Here is a 17,800-nt window from a genome sequence, read left to right as displayed (position 1 = left end):
ATTGTTGTGAGTAGCGTAGTCTGGTTGCCCTGATGACGTCATCGTCATGAGACGCGGACAGAGAGGGAGACGGAAGCAGAGCTGCGGGCAATCAGGCACAACGGGTGAGATATCAAGGGTATATAAGGTACGATTTATTACACTTTCTTTGTATGTCCTGATGACGAGTTTTCCATTAAACTCGAAACGTTGACCCAGTGACTAGCTTCTGGCTACGATTTTTATTTACAAGACCGGAGAGTGACACTGATCCTGTTTGCTGCCTATATATAAGGCAGGACACATGTTCCCTTCGTGGGATGTATGGGGGTATAACGGTATGTTTGTTATCACGCTGTTGCTGTTCTTGATAAAAGTCAAATTGACTGAAACGTTGAACGCAGACCTTGTGGAGTATTATATTTACCGTGGAGTGCCGGGCGTTATCTAATTATATATATATATATATATATACACACACGCACATACCTGCCCCTCGCCCTGTCTGTGACCAGGGGGTTTATTTACTAAAATTCGATTTGGGAATAATTTTTATGAATCTCTTAAATGAACTGAAATCGAATTGAGGGCTCGATTCAGACCCGCAAGATAGATGCGTTCGCACACAGCGAAAATATGCAAATCCGCAATCGCACGGCAAGGCATTAGCACGCCCACTTTGTCTTGGCGTGCGATCGCAGTGTGTATGCAGATGCCCACCAGCCTGTCTTAAGACGCCCACTTATGCACGTCATCTCCAGGATGTGTATGCAACCATCGGTAACGTTGAGTACCATCGGAAGCAAATGCAGCACTTGTGGTTGACCATACCCTACCGCAAGCACTGCGAGTGCTTCGGTGTGTAAAACAACGTGTACTAGTACGCTGCATCTTAATTATGCACGCCTCTAAAATGGCGTTAAGATGCTTAGGCACGCCTGTGTTGACACCACCACTCCCCCATTTCCGTCAACCATCCCGTCACCACCCACAAACGGCTTCTCCTGTCACTCATTCTAGTGAGCTATCTATGCACAGTAAGCGAACGCTTCCTGATTACATGGACTATTTTGCGTACGCGCATTGCGATGTATTTTACTAAGATTCTATTTTGCATTCGATTTTCAAATTGAATTCGATTTTGTTTCATTTTAAGAATGCATTTGATGTTCGATTTTGCATGTTCATGTACAAATCGAACTTCAAATCCCCCTCCAAATCGAGCTTCAAATCCCCAAATGAATAGACCTTCTTCATGCTTTCATTTTTAGCATGAGCAGGTCTGATTGACACAGATGCATGCATACATCAGTGAAATACATGCACGTATCTTAGGGTAAAAAGCTTTATATGTGTTTGTTTAAAAAAAAAAGACATGGGGTACCCCCTAAAACAACAACCAGTCCTGGACTTTTCATAGCCAGTCCTGGTTGTGTAAATACAGGGAAAACAATGCGTAGGATTCCCCTGTACTTAGGGCAACCAGCACCAGGCTCTGAGCCTGTCCTGGTTCTGGAAATACAGGGAAAAAAATGCGTAGGGTTCCCCTGTAATTTCCATAACAAGCACCTGGCTAATTCTAGCGGGGGGTAATGCCACAGCCAGGAAAACCCTATCACCGGGTCCCCGGCCAAAGCATTACCCCTAACCGCTAGTGAGCCCAGGCCTGGGATCCCTGGGGAGTTGGGGACCCCCCAATAAAGGGGTCCCACTCTCCAGGGCACCCCAGGCCTAGGCTGAGAGCCCGGGCTATCCCTGGCAGCCCTGGGCAGTGGATGCCGGATTGATTGTGTAAAATGTTTAAAAATATAAGTGTAAACATTGCCTTTAACAGTAGAACTTCTGGATAACAAGCACCAAAAATCTGTGCTTTAGACACTGGTATGTCATTCCGGTTCATCTATTCGCAGTACAGAGGAGACGCGGCAAGCTCTCACGCAGCTTACAGCCACACGCACTGTCATTCTTGGTCACATTATACAGCCGGACCATCGGAAGCCAATGCGAGAGCCAATGGATACTGCCGGCGCAGGGCTACCTGATTCGAGCTGCCACTTGGAACCATTCAGCTGATCAGGTACTTATAACGCGGCTGTTTGTCGTGACACTGCAGGAGACTTCACTTAACCAAAACATAGGTATCTTATCCTGTGGAGACGGACATTACTCAATGAGATATTAAATCTGTGTGCACACCATCTATCACGGATTCTTCCATTTCTCCAATTGAAAGTTTTAAACAGCAAATCAATGAACATATATGTATCATAAAGAGATCTACTATACAATTTCCTTAGTATGATATATTCTTGTGGGACAATATTTTATATATTACATTGATTATTTGAATGATAGCCTGGATTGATATCCAGACACCTATCAGCAGTTTATTTATCAGTTAATTAGCATGCTATGGATTTTCATTGTTTTGTTACTATGTATATTTGTATGACTTTTCATATGTGATTAAAACCAAAGTTTATTGGTAAATCCTGACTGCTATATAGTTTTTCTGCCATCTCACAATTTGGGTATCTAGAGCGCAGCCCCTTTTGTCTGTTGTTTAAAGGGATATTATAACAACCCTACATCAACCTCCAAGGAAAATAAAGTAAGCCTCATCTGAGCACACGCAAATCCGGCTTCATGCAACAATTTGGAAACTCCATTCTAGACAGCCTGCCTGCATGTTCCAATCTCACACTGCAAAGTTTGATGAATAGCGATAGTGGTGACACTATCCTTAACTCCTACTATCCACATATCTGCAGTAAATGCGCCAGACCACTAGATGGCGCCAGATTGACTCATCGCCGCTCTACGTGACGGATACTTTGTTATTCTGGTCATGTGACAGAGAAGCCCTGCCCAACGCATCGGCGCTTGTTGCTAGGTGGGGTGACGTCACAGACACTGGGGTGACAGCAGCCTCTCGCTGGGGTTATTTTCCGGGCCGGAGCGGGGTCAGCGGAATCCGCAGTAATCCTCTGTCACCGAGCGGCTGGGGTGTGCGTGAGAGGCGGGGACACCGAACGCAGCTCCTGAGCCGTCACCCCAGCCCCGTTTTGTGAGCTCTGACAGCGGATGGCAACTGTGAGCGGATGGTGAAAAGTGCGCCCGAGGTCAGAGGCTGATTGCGGGCAGGAGGAGCGGGCCTGAGCGCTGTCATGGAGCTGAGAGTCGGGAACAGGTACCGGCTGGGCCGGAAGATCGGCAGCGGCTCTTTCGGAGACATTTATTTAGGTGAGAAACGAATATTTGGGTAAAGCCAGGAACTGGGGCCCATAGGGGTGTTGGGGCTCCTATGTGACCCGGCGGTTTCGGGTCCCTGGAATCTGGTCCCTGCTGGCCCTGTATTCTGTATCTGTGTAGTATTGCTGTGGGTTAGGCCCAGGCTCAGGATGCTGGTGGGGGAGGGGTCTGCACCCTCCCCGACTCCTCACTCGGGTGTGTATATGGTGTACTTGGGAATGGATCCCCCTTGTTATTTTAGGGCTGGATCAGGTACACTGGTGGGTGCTGAGCACTATTAGGGATTCTCCTGACAGCTAAATAAACCTCTTTGGAAGAAATAGTGCAGCTGCTGGTGATTTGTGGGTGATGGGATTCTCCTTACAGTTGGGGAGAGGTGGTGCTTGGTATCGCCATAACATGTTTCAGCAGAGGTGTTCTAGTCTTTTAGCTGTCAAGATATCTGGATATAGAGTACAATGTATCTTGGGCAGTAGTCTCGTGTATGTTAAAGGTTAGTTGATTTTGTTTTGTCTTTTTATGTGTAATATTAGACCAGTTCCTAAATCTTATCTGTTACAGTTGGGAAATAATACTTTATAATGTGTATATCAGGAATAATATAATAAGTGTGTGGTGAGCTAGATAAGATGATCCTCTGTCTGTCTGTGTGTGTGTGTGTGTGTGTGTGTGTTTTTTTTGTTTTTGTTTTTTTTAGATTTTATTAGATTTTTTTTTTTTTTTTTTATATGGCAGTTTTTGTGAATGCGTGATTCTCCTTCCTTATTTGGTATCTTTAAAACCGGCACACACTAGATAATGTTTAGGATGCCCGACCTTGTCAGCAGCGGGACCCGGTGGGGATGCCGACATCTGCAAGTGCATACACCTGCACTAAAGATATCGCCTGTTGGAACTGCATGCAGGGCCGATGGAGGGTGTCGCGCGCATCGTCAGCGTCGTAGCGGGTACACACTAGATGATGTGCCCAATATGTCGCTCTGAGCTGCCGTCTAGTGTGTACCTGGCATTAGTGCAAACAAGGTCCTTGAACTTATTTAGGTTTGTAATACCCCTTTCACACACTGCAAAAAACCCAGGTTTTTGCTATGTGTGATTGCAAACGAGTTGGATTGAAGTCCCGGGTCCACGACCCTGCTCTGTACTAGGGCCGGGAGCTGAGACTCGGGAAATTCACAAGTTGATATTTGCTGCGTCGACGGTATGTAAAAGGGGTATTAATAGTGCTGACCTTTTCAAGGCGATTCAATTAAGGGTGAGGTATATAGTGCTGGAAAGTTGGTCCTAGAACTATGCAATTCACCTCGCAGTTTATTCCGACTACAATCACTTAAGTCGGAGAATACCAGATCTCATGAATTAACCTGGGCGTTTAGTCGCGAGAACTGGCATTCTCTGACTACAGTGTCGGTTGTGAGGCTGTTAGCGGTGCGCTTAGCCGTAAAACAGCCTCGCAGCCGACACTTTACCCTCCTGAGGTTGCGAGGAGAAATCCTTTAGTCTCCCTAACAGCGCACTGAATTGGATAGCTCTGGGAGCTCCCTCCCAGCCTTATAAACAGCGCGATGAATTGAATCAGCCCCTTTCGTGTGTTTTCATAATTTCATTTGGTAATGATGCAGTGTGTGTGTGTGTGTGTGTGTGTGTATATATATATATATATATATATATCTATTTTAAAAATGGCTTTTGTCTGTTTTTTGGTTAACATTTTAATTTACTACGTGTATTTGTACAAGTCTTATCTTGTGGGTACACTGTGTATATGTGTGTGTGTGTGTGTGTATACATATATATATATATATATATATATATATAATGTATATGTGTGTGTGTAGCTTTAGTTGGACATTTACCAGGTTGTAATCCAGGTCCTACTTTGGTTTAAGAGTGAGCTTTGCATATCTTGTGGCAGGAAAAAAAAGTAGAGATACAGAAAAATACCAAGTAGTTCTGTTGGTTTTGCACTTCCCCGTTGGCTACACCCCCTTGTATTGTTCTATTTGTAACTTGGCTACACTAGTGTACACTAATGAGATCTGGGAGGTAGTAATGATTCATCCTTATGATGGGTGATATTATTTTTATAGGCTGCTATGGAGTTTGTACCCTGGAAATGACACATAACTTAAAGGACTGTTCTTGTCTAATCTAGTCAGTTCCCAGCCTGTTGCCTGTGTAATCATATCCTGCTCAGCTAACAATGTCATTTTATATATATATATATATATATAATTTGCAGGAACTGACATTGCAGCAGCCGAGGAAGTTGCCATCAAACTCGAATGTGTGAAAACGAAACATCCCCAGCTCCATATTGAGAGCAAGATCTATAAAATGATGCAGGGAGGAGGTGAGTGTTAAAGGGACCTGTGAGACTGCTACCTGTCACTTCACTAGAATATAGTGTCATCAATGAAGTGTGAGGTACTTTGTGCCTGATGCCTCAGTAATGACGCTAGTTCCTAGTGAGTAGATGGGCTAAAAGTGTAACATGTTGCGCTTATACAATGTCCAACCTGTCCAGGATATGTGTATTCAATTTTTACTACATTGTTTACTTTCTAGTGGGAATCCCAAATATAAAATGGTGTGGCGCAGAAGGCGACTACAACGTCATGGTCATGGAATTGCTGGGACCAAGCCTTGAAGATCTTTTCAACTTTTGCTCCAGAAAATTTAGCTTAAAAACAGTGCTGCTACTTGCCGACCAGATGGTAAGGAACTGCACAAAGCTCTGCTCCATTGTAGAATCCAGTTACATTTGCATAGATTGAAAGTATGCCACAAAGTCAGGAGGAATCAAAGCCCTTACATTTTATTTTACCAATGTATTTTTTTTTTCCCTTAAATACCATTCTCCCAACAGATCAGCTATCTGAACTGGTTTGTCTGCTGCTTTATCCTGTTGTGTTCTAGATTCCCCTTTAACAATAAGAGAGTTTAAGACTTTAAGTCATTATTTTTTTTGTTGTTTTATTGATACTTCTGTGGCCTCTATCAACATAGAAAGGGTTGGGGATATTTTGTTTCCGTGTAGAAAAAAAAATAGATGCCACTAAGAGAGTTTAAACAGCACAGTTGCACTCAAGCAAACAAAATGACTACTAATATTTACATACCTGTATGTAAAAGTTTTAGGAGATTATCCAAATGTAAAATATTTGAGATAAGCTTGTGATCCTGGGTAGAGATGTTTCTTCCACACACCAACTTTCTGTGGATAATCCCATTATAGGACACTGTAGTCAGTCTTAATCTCATGTGATAAAATGGCTGACAATGGTAAACAATAGCTAGCAAATGCAAATAGAACATTGCATAACTAAAAGCCAGTCAAAGTGGAGAACATTTTGCATGTATGTTTGTTTTACCCGATCTAATGCTGGGTGCACACAGGACGATCTAATCAGCGAACGATATCGCTGAACGATCTCCCTTGAAATTCCTTGTGTGCTCGATGAACGATATTGTTCATCCACACACCAAAGATATCATCAGCGACCAACGATTGTTCTCCCATATAGAAAATGAACGATATCATCCAGATTGGCCGGCATGCATGGATGTTATCGTCCAGCGGGAGCGTGCATCACTGGTCGTTCATTTGCATACACACTGAACGATATGAACAATATATCGTTGAACGTTATCGTTTAAAGATATTGTCTCGTGTGTATGCACCATAAGACTAGGTACACCCTGAACAATATGTGCCCAGCGACGAGATGATGGAACGATAAATTGCACCGTCTGTACACACTGCACAATGCTGTGTAGGATGGGGTGATGGGCCCTTCCATGCTGCATTTAGCAGCATGGCGTTGTTCTTTACATCGTCCAATCTGACACGCAGCACAGCACATGTGAAGAAGCAATGAACGGCACACATCAACACGCGATTGAGTGTACACACTATGCCATGTGAACGATATGTTATTCCAATTTGCCTCAAAACGACATATTGTCCAATATATCGCCTAACGTAGGGGTAAGCAAAAGACTGCTCCCTAGCTGTTGTAGAACTACACATCCCAGCATGCCCTGCCACAGTTTTGCTATTTGGCCAGGCTAAAACTGGTGTAAGGCATGCTGGGATGTGAGAGATTGCAGCTGTGATGGCATTTGCATCCATCTTTGAATCAGTCCCTCAGTGCAGACTGTCATTTGTGGGCTGTGCAGGTATTCATGAGAATGAGTCTTTATCAGGTCATTATGGCATGAAAGGAGGGTTTTCCAGTGAATGCATTGACTACATTTTGAGCACTGGTTCAGCCCACAGGATGGCTGTCTCTACTACGTTACACCAGAGAATTGGAATTTTTTAAGAAAAATAACTGTGTAGAAAAACATCAGTCTGAGATATTGGTAACATAGATAACATTTCTTCCACAAGCTGCTCCCAAGCAGCAGGATGAAATGGCTGCCAAATATAGAGACAGCTGTGTTTGAACATGATTGTGATGGCTTTAGTTTATGGCCTTAAGGAAGGGTCAGATGCTAGCATTTTGTTGTTCTGCTTTTGTTTAAGAGGAAGCTTGTAATATATTTCCATGTGGCTATATCTGTAGAACGAAACCGAATAGAACAGGGCTTGACCAATGTTTCTAAAATCTAGGAGCCAGGTCCCGTTTTTTCTGATTCCAAATTGAATACGGCACGCAATGGACTTTTCGCCTGTAATTGAATATGGCCCTAAGGGTGAGAAGCTTGAATTGTGTTCTGAATGGGACAGGGAGCCCAATGTAAGGCTTGTAGGAGAGGGGAGGCCAATGTAGAACGTTTGGAGAGGTAGATGAGCCGAGCAGCAGCATTAAGGACAGATTGGAATGGAGAGAGGTGGGTGTCGGGGTGGCCAGATAGGAGGAGTTTACAGTAGTCCAATCTGGAGATAACCAGTGAGTGGATGATCCTAAAAATATTTTTGAGATGGATACTGCAGGACTGCAAAAATGTGCCGAATGTGAGGTTTGAAGGAGGGGGATAATTGAAGGATAACTCCAAGACAATGCACTTAGGGGCTAGCGGAAATGGTTGTGCCATCAATAGATAATGAAATTGTGGGAACAGATTATGCGGGAGGGTTAGTGTTTCCGCTAGATTGCGGGAAGGTCAGGACGCGGAGCGTCCGGCTACAGAGTATCTGTGCTTTGCGAAGGCGCTCGTGTGCCAGAAAGGAGGTGTGGTATATCGGGGAACACGCCATAATTCGTCACACTTTGGTTAGTGCCCAGCACTTACGGAGGTGTTGGGCTTCCCCTAAGCTCTCCCCTCACGGTGAAAAGATGCCGTGTTGAGGAGAGAGCTCACCGCAGCTTTTCCCACCCGTGGGACACTGCCCGCGGGTGGGAAAGGCACAGGGCAGGTTGTTTTAGTGGGGCGCCGCTCAAAGGGCAGGGCGATTTTTTTTTATTTATTTATTTTTCCCCCCCCCTCTTAAAATTGGGTAGGGTGCGGTGCCACATTAAAACAGCCTAGCGGGAACAGTAAGGGTGGGAAAATGATCAGCTCAGTCTTAGGCTGCGTACACACCTATAGATATATCTGTCCAACATGTCTGGTGGGAAGGAAAATCTGGTAATTTATAATGGCAAATAACCATAGAAATTTGCTCCCAAGCACTGGAAACAGACCAGATTTTTTTTCCCACCAGACAGATATATCGATAGAAGCATTAGACCTGTTCCTGTTAAGTTTAATAAAGTACTGGGACAACTATGAAGAGATAGCAGAGAGACTGTTGGAGATATATGAGTGAGGGGAGATATCAGAAGGGTAAAGGTAGATCTGAGTATTATCAGCGGGATACATTTAGGAAGCCGGCGGCCGCAATCCCGACCGCCGGCTTCCCGAATCCACTATCCCGCCTAGGGATAAATGACCGGCGTCTAAAATCTAGATTTAGGAAGCCGGCGTCCGGCATCCCGTTCGAAGGGGTGCCGGGCGCCGAGAGCGGACAGCCGCTGGGGGGGAGGGTTAGGTTTAGGGCACCCGGGGGGGACTTGGGGTTAGGCACCCCCTGGGGGACTTAGGTTTAGGCAGCGGGGAAGGGAGGGTTAGGAGGTTTGTTAGGTCAGTAAGTACTTACCTTAGGAACTATCGGGATTTCCAGCGCTGTCGGGCTTCCGCTACCGGGCTCTGCTGTTTTGTCGGGCTGCCGCAGCCGGGAATCGAACCGCCGCTCATGCGGCAGCCGGCTATTCATACCGAATGCTTATCAGCATAGAGATGATATTGGAGGCCAAGAGAGCTGATTAGTTCACTCAAAGAGGATATATAAAGGGAGAATAGGGGTACAGAACCTTGGGGAACACCTACCGTTAGTGAAAGTGGGGGGAAGTGGAGTCATTAGAGGAGACAGCGAAGGAAAGGTAGGAGGACAGCCAGGAAAGGGCAGTGCCACGTAGACCAAAGGGAGTGAAGGATTTGCTTGAGGAGAGTGTGGTCCACAATGTCAAAAACAGAAGAGAGGTCGAGAAGAATGAGCATAGAGTAGTGACCCTTAGATTTGGCAGCAAATAGGTAAATGCTGACTTTCGGGATGGCAGTTTCAATGGTGTGGAGAGGACGGAAGCCAGACTGGAATGGGTCAATCCGGGAGTGGAAAGAAATAAACTTTGGTAAGGCAGTTGTAAACAATACGCTCTAAGAGTTTGTAGGCTTATGGTGGTGCTCCCTGAAACAGCCATCCGCACCCTTGGGCCGCGTTGTCCTGGGAGGGGTTGGGAAGTTCCATAAAACAATCACCGGTGAGTGTATAGATGCTGTGCTGCATGGAGAGCATGTGGGCAGCCCAGCAGCACAGGAACCGTGTCTCAAGGGCATGCCCTCTTTGAGTGACCATGACCCCTTTTTTGAGTGTACGGAAGTTCCCTGAATAAATAGCCGTCCGGCTCCTAGAATGAACACTGAGATCTCACTCCTATCGAGCATCTGGGACGTGATTAAAAAAAAATAAAAATGTCTGAGCTATGGAGTCCCCACCTCACTATGGAGTCCCCACCTCACTATGGAGTGATGTCGTTTACGTAGGATGGATCCATACAAATGGATTATGTAGGGGGTGATTGAACATGAAAAAAAAAACCAGTGTTTGGGCTCTTCCTGTAACCGGCTGCTTCTAACAAACAGCTGTTTTTCAATATTATACAGATATGACAAGCTCTATTATGCGCTTATATCTCTAATGTATACAATTTTCGGAAGCAGCAGCTAGACCTGCTGCTCTAAGGGGCCATTTAATTAGATGGGTGCAAGATAGAGTTGGCTGGTTTAAACCATGTTTAAAACCAAATGTTTTAAAAAAACCTCTGGTTTTTCATTATGGTGTAACTTCTTTAAAAAAAAAAAAAAAAGTTAATAAAAGGTAATCCCCCCTGGTATTTCACATTCTTGTTGCTTGTAGTCTTCATTTGAGTGTGCTGAACCAATACAGTAAATTTCTACTTCAGGGTCCATAGGGGGTCCACAGGGTTGACCTTGGGGTATAGGTTGGGAACCAAATCCGGGCACCACGCAGTTAAAGCTTTTAGCTCCCAGGATGCACTGGGTCCACTCTCCCTATAACCCCACCCCCAAGCCAGAGGCACCTCAGTTTAAGTTGGTGCCCGGCCGGAGTCGGGTCACCGTTAGCGCAGGGGGAGCTGATTAGCAGCCCCTAAGCTTATTTTATTTTTTTAGGGACAAAGTTTTTTCCATGGACTTTGGACTCTTCAGAGCGGCAGCGTCGGACTGTCCATAGGACGTCTAAGCTGCCGCTCCGTCACCCCGCTGGCGCTGAGACGCCAGTACAGATCTGGGGATCTCAGCGGGACCCCAGAGTCTGTACTAGCCGGACTCTGTGGGCGCCCAGGACTGCTGCCGGATCCACGGGGAGCAGGTAAGGTCGCGGATCACCGCTTGCGGTGATCCGCGCATTTCAAATGCAGTCCTGTGCCTCCGGTCTCAGGGGACAGACCGGAGGCGCCGGCAGTGGCGGCGGGCCCCCCATACCCCGTGTGTCCACTAGACCACCAGGGACTTAACGATCGGTGCAGGGAGCCGGCGTCCCGGGGGTTAATAGCCGGCCAGGGGAGGCAGCCTTCCCTGTTACAGCGGCTCCTCCCCTCAGCTCAGCGCGCCTTTCAGTATCCATAGTCTGGCGTCGCTGAGCTGCTTCCTCCGCGGGCCACGCTTCCTCTGAGGTCTCCAGCGGCCATTTTATCTCTGTGGTGCAGCAGAAATCTCTCAGGATGGCAGTTGGTCCAGTCCCCCTGCGTACCTCACCATCAGGTCAGTGTACACAGCGCTGTAGCCTTCCCAGACACTGAATCTGGGTAAGTTGAATGCAGTGTAATAGTGCAGTATATTATATGACATGTTTATGTATATATGTATATATCTGCATTGTATGTGACTTATGCTAGTGCTGACTGTACTTTATTCTCTCACCTGTCAGTGTATATCTATCCCTTTTCTTTATCTGCCCTAATACAGCTGTACTTAGGGTGGTTCTGAGACCTCACATTTATATACTTGTTAATATTTGTGTGGTTTGTCACATACTGTTGCGTGCTGCACGTTGCCATATTTTAGATGGAACTGTGTGTTGCATACGCTGAAAATGGGTCCCTGCAGCTAATTTTTGGCATCAGTCAGGACCAGTATAGTGCTGCTTAATATTTCCGCCAAGATTGGTCAGATATGTCTGACCAGGAGATAGAGCGTTATACTGCACCCATTTTTACTATCCTGCAAGTCATGTGCTGCAGGTGTTAGTGCGGAGGATTTGACTCATAAAGGGTTCTGTATGTGGCGTCATCTGGTGCTGGCCTCTTTCACGACCCCCTTGGGCGGTTTGTTTTCTCGGGATCCTCTCAATTGCGGATCGCCGGGCGGGCCCCATTGTTGTACCTCACTTGGGGTTACTTCACCATACTGCCCTTTTCATCTCAGGGTATCTCGCAGCTTCTTGCACTCTTCCCCTGTGACACAGACTACCGCTCCCTGCAGGGGTTTTTCGCAGTATATGAATTCCCCCTGGTGCCACAATAGTCTGTCATTCCCCTTGCAGGGATTACCACAACAGCCACCCTGGGTGGATGTCGTTTTCTACGAAACGCTAATTGGCGTGGTTGACGCCCTGTGGTTACTTCCCAGTTGGCTCTGCCGTGAACTGGGTCCTGTTTGGGGCTCTTTCCCTCTTACACGGGGGGAAGCCTATTTCAGGTATTATTATCCCTGCTTTAGGGCTGGTAGCAGGTCCATTCTGGTTAGAGTGAATGTTGACCTGCACCTGTATCATACACCCTCAGTATTGCGTGCCTTCGGGTTCCCTGTTGCTGACTAGCGGGTGGATCGCATAGCGGGACTCTGGCTGTTGCCAGATAGGAGGTGTTACAACAGTGTTTGGCCTCCTGTCCCAAATTCCCTGAGGGTCATCACGAGCCCCTCCTGGGGTGGATGGGCGTGTTACTCGTCTGATTACAGACGTTACTACGCCTCCCATTCCTGCGTGGTCGGATTCTTCGGATCCGTAGGTGGTAACTCTGCCTGAAATCAGTATACTTGCTTTCAGGAGTTGTTACCCATCCTACCATGGCTATAGCATGGTTGGTTAATACTATTGCATATTGGGTTGATGCATTTGTAACGTTTTTTCCCCTCCAACACGTCGGGGGTTCAAATGTATTTGGTCGCTCACGTAATATATGCTGTTGTCATAGGTGGAAATGCCTATATTGGATACCAGTCTCCTAACTTTCAGAGTTCCGGCTGCGACTGTATCCTCCGTAATACCCTATGGCTGCGCTCTGGGAATGCAGAGGTGCAGATACCATCTTTAGGGTTGATATTGTTTGGTCCTGACCTTGACAAGATTGTAGTAACATTGGCAGTATTACTAACGACAAGTTTACCGCTTTCAGCTATGCCCACTACAAGGCCTCAGACTAAGTCTGTTAAGTCTTTTTTGTCCTCTGGGTCAGCCTAAAGGTCTGTTTCTTCGTAGACTGTCGGCATCTACAAGGGCCGACATATCCAGTACCGAGAAGGCCTGGACTGCCAGCCGATGCTGCTTCTGAACCTACGGATATCTCTTCAGCCTGACGGGACAGGCCTACAACTGGGAGATACCGATTTTCTCAGTTCGCCCGGTATTAGTGTCAAGTTGCCGCGGCTACGTTGGTAGGAGGGTACGCCCTCTTTACAAGGGCCTTACAGATCCAGAAAGCTATGCAGTTGTTGCGGTAAGCGGAGCTAATTAGGCCATCCCCACTATCTCAGTGATGGACTGGTTGTTCTGCTTTCTTTCTGGTGCGGTGGCTGAATGGTCCTCTTTGGCCTATTCTCTGTCTCAATTCCCTGAACCAGTTCCTAAAGCTACCTGGGCTCAGGAGGAAATCCCTATGCTCCATCATACGATGTTTGGAACCTGGGGACTTTATGGTATCACTGGATATACAGGACGCGTGCCTACGGGTACTTACAGAGACCTTTCCTCAGCATGGGCTGAGGTTTGCTGTATCACAGCAACACTTACAATTTTTCGGGCTCTGCCTGTTGGGACTGTCCTCAGCCCCACAGGGGTTTACCAGCGTTTTGTATTTTCTGACAGTTCTTCTGTTCAGTATATCCCAATGCTCCTGTACCTGGACGGCCTCCTGCTCTTAGCGGGATCACCAGGGTACTTTACGGCCAGGTCAGGATGACTGTGGCTTCTTCAGGGTGCAGACGTTTAATCAACGGGGAAAAAGTCCTCCCTGCATCCCTCTCTGGGTATTCTTCATCTAGGATCCCTGCTGGATTCTCAGAATCTGAGAATTCTTCTGGCGTAAGACGGAATCTCCTCTCTTCCATTTAGGAGTACATGGTTGTCTGCGCAGTCGACAGATGTCTTTACACTCTGGGATGCATGGTGGAATGGGCTCAGTTCCATTCCAGGCCTTTCCATAATTGGCTCATCTCCAGATGGAACGAGTTTTTTCTGTCGGATAACTGTTCAAACGATGATGCTCTCTCCGGAGGCAAGTCGGTCCCTGTCCGGGTGGCTATGGCCATCTCGTCCAGGGTTTTCTTTGCTATGGACAGTGTCTGGATCGAATCCTTTTCAGTGCAGTTGGACGTCTGTCGATTCCACCCTGTCAATTAACTTACTCTGGCATAACTCTTGTTTCCCGGTGAACCTGAAAAGGTTCAGTCCGACAGGGTCAGGACAGTGGCTTCCTTTTTAGCAACACTGTTCGTTGGGTGGCAATGACAGGTATGTCACATATTCGGACATAGTCCGAGGGTCTCCTCCCGACCATCTCGGCAGCGTTCATTTCAGGAGCTCTCCATTGGGAAGCGGGAGTCCTCAGCCGTCACGACGTGCATCCCGGGGACTAGTCTCTTCCCCAAGAGAGGTTTCATCTCCTGGTGAGCAGGGGGGGCCCCCCTGAGGTGACCCTCATGGCCTTCTGACTTTATCACACTATGGTGTTAAAGTCCAGCTCTGGGGATTCTGAAGCAACCTTCAGCGACTCTTTGTCGGTGAAGTGGTCCTTCCACTTTGTGTACCTGTGTTCTCCGGTCTCCCTTCTTCCTCGAGGTCTTTGGAAGTGTTTTCAATCGAGACGGAGATGCTTTCCTGCTAGTGGCTCCTGATTGCCCCAGATGTCAGGGGTACTTGGATCTTCGGAGTCTCTACATCGCTACTCCATCCCTGATGCTTCACTGCCCGGACCTGTTGTCTCAGGGTCCTTGGTTTTGCCTTGGAGCTGGGTCGTTTGTCTTTGACTGTGTCCTTACAGTGGTCTTACGGCTTCCCTGGCTTTGTCATCGTTGGAATGATTAGAGCACATGGATCAGCTTTTGCTGGGACCTACCACAAACTGTGGCAGCCATAAATCTTATGGTATTGTACCTGTCGATACAATCCTCCGGTGTCCAGGATTTCCAGATATTCTGGCATTCCTTCCGGCTGGCTTGGGTTTCACACTTGGCCTGGTCTTCCTGACAGTGCGGATCTCTACACTGTCAGTATGGTTAAGATATGGAATTGCTCCACTCTGGTATCCAGTTCATCCTTTGGAGTGTTTTCTTGATTATGCCTCCATTTGTCCTCCCTAGGGACTCCTTGGGAGTAAGTAGTGGTTCTTCGTTACCTCCGGGGACAGTCAATGGAACCGCTGGTTGTGATAGCCATTACATGGTCTATTGCTTCGGCTCTCTCTTTCTCTCAGGGTGTTTATATCAACCAGGAGAGTGTCTGAATTGGGAGCGTTCTCATGTGGCTCTCTCTTCTGGAGGGCATCATGTCAGGGTGGGAGTTGCTCTCGCCCTGTGTTTCTTCTTAGTGGTTTTCAGGTTCCATATTATTCTGGAACTTATGGTACGGCCATTCTGTCCCCAGTCCTCTCGGCTGGTGTGGCCTCATTGACTGTGGTCTGGCCTCTTTGGATTTATGTGATCCGTTCAGGTTCCTTACGGAAATCGGACTCCTTATTGGTGGTCTGAGATTTCTGGTTTTCACAGGAAAGGATGGCCGGCCTATAACCAAATGTTGGCTGGAGGGCCTCGTAGGTCTTCCTCAGGGGCCTACCCATGGGTAGGCCTTCCTGTTGTTGATGCTTGTTTTTTCTCGGGCCATGTGACCCTCGTGTGCGGCTCGCTGTGGCGACTCGGCTGTTTTGCCTTACTAGGTGGCCACGTGGTCTTCTGTCCACACCTTTTTAAGGTTCTAGGCATTGGTTTCCTTTGCCTCTCAGGATGCTTCCTTTTTGGCGACGGATTCTCCTCTCAGCACAGGAGCGTCCCCACCCTTGGTTGAACTGCTTTGGGACATCCCCAAGGTCAACCCTGTGGACCCCCTATGGACCCTGAAGTAGAAAACAAGAGATATGGTAAGAACTTACCTTTGTTATCTCTGTTTCTACGAAGTCCATAGGGTCCACAGGGCGCCCGCCCTGACGCACCTGGCTTCATATGGGCTGTGTGGCTGGTCACCGGTTTTCCGGCTCCCATTTCTGTGAGTATGGTTATTGAGTGTTCCAGTTTTCTCTCTCTTTTTCTCTCCTCCTCCGGCCTTTGGCTACTTACAAACTGAGGTGCCTCTGGCTTGGGGGTGGGGTTATAGGGAGAGTGGACCCAGTGCATCCTGGGAGCTAAAAGCTTTAACTGCGTGGTGCCCGGATTTGGTTCCCAACCTATACCCCAAGGTCAACCCTGTGGACCCTATGGACTTCGTAGAAACAGAGATAACAAAGGTAAGTTCTTACCATATCTCTTGTTTTACACACAACAGAGAAACAGGGTCGGAGGGTGAACCAGACCAGAGAAGTACTAAATCTGCCTAGCATCACGTAAGACTCCTAAAACTGCCGCCCTAACAATCCTATAGGACAGGAAAAAACTAACATTCTCAATCTTAGGGTAATCAACTCCAACACATTAAGAAGGAATACACAGACTAACACATCATGGGTTAATTTCCTTCATGTTTTTTTCAATTCAAAACCTTCAGTCCTACTGAGATGAGTGGAAGGAAGAAAGAATTGGGGTTGGTACACACCTAAACGACCGGCAATCACATGCTATCGCATGGGAGCATGCAAATCGGGCATATACACACTGCACAATATGCCCGATTTTTGTCATTCCGATCTGGCCAAATCGGGCCGATTATCATTCATGCGTGTACCCACCCTTAGTCTGGCTCTCTTTAGATGAGATAAAAAAAAATGCTAAAACCTTTGGATTGTCAATGCTAGAAAGCATTAAGGTGTAGATTTAATAAAGCTCGGAGATATAAATTTGTTAGATAAAGCACCAACCCAGTCAGCTCCTGTCGTCATTTTTCAAACACAGCCTGTATAGTAAAAGAAGAATAAGGCTGTGCTTGTGTGATGCAATAAATGAAACAAATAGAACTAGCAGTCTGCTATGATGCACATAAAGAGGGGGTTGCAGCTGGTGCACGTACGATAACAAGTTTACTACACGCTTGTATGTATTGTTAACCTAAAAACAACATAAGGGTACCTGCGCCTACCGCTTAAATTGAGTAACCACAATATATTTTAATTTAATCTGGTTTTATTAGTACAAAGATCAATAGTTATATTAAAAAAGCGGCGTACATTAAATATATAAAAATTAATCAAAAACTGTATATATAAAAATATCACAATGTGCCTAGTACTGCTATACACACCTAACAAACCATATACACATAGAAAAGAGTAAAATGAGGGGTCCTATATAAGGATATAGCTCCAATAAAAATAGCAAATGTCCACACTGTATTAAGTGTATTGGTAGTAACTCCAGATATGATTATTACCAGTCCTCCGAGGACACCCTCCTATTCCCAGATAACATGGGCTGTATGGGTGTGGAGGGGGTCTGTGGATAGGGACAGACCTCTATTTCAATAAATGGCCGGTCCTACAAATAGTCTGCTAGGTAGGGGTGGTACCTTGTGACAGGTAGGAGCTGATCAGTTGGTGCTTTATCTCACAGTCTTATCTCTCTCCAAGCTTTAGTAAATCTGGTTTAAACTAAATAAAATGGTTTAAACCCCCCCAAAAAAAGCAACTTTTTTTTTTACCAA

At 46.5% G+C, this 17,800-nt stretch overlaps 1 protein-coding gene across 2 annotated transcripts in view; it reads left to right on the top strand.

Moving 5' to 3' along the window:
- Positions 1–2,835: 2,835 nt before the first annotated feature.
- CSNK1D (casein kinase 1 delta) overlaps positions 2,836–17,800 on the top strand; it is a 50,470-nt gene continuing 35,505 nt past the window's right edge. For both annotated transcript variants that reach the window (XM_088474951.1, XM_088474960.1), the window contains exons 1-3: positions 2,836–3,222; positions 5,474–5,584; positions 5,800–5,948. In XM_088474951.1, coding sequence (XP_088331077.1) covers positions 3,147–3,222; positions 5,474–5,584; positions 5,800–5,948 — 336 coding nt within the window. In that variant the 5' untranslated portion in view covers positions 2,836–3,146. The remainder of the gene's footprint in view (positions 3,223–5,473; positions 5,585–5,799; positions 5,949–17,800) is intronic.

Source organism: Taudactylus pleione, unplaced genomic scaffold (genome assembly GCF_031769625.1).
Source record: "Taudactylus pleione unplaced genomic scaffold, aTauple2 ptg000016l, whole genome shotgun sequence".
In the NCBI taxonomy this organism is placed as follows: domain Eukaryota; kingdom Metazoa; phylum Chordata; class Amphibia; order Anura; family Myobatrachidae; genus Taudactylus; species Taudactylus pleione.
Note: the sequence above shows the minus strand (reverse complement) of the source record. Positions and strands in the feature narration are given on the sequence as shown.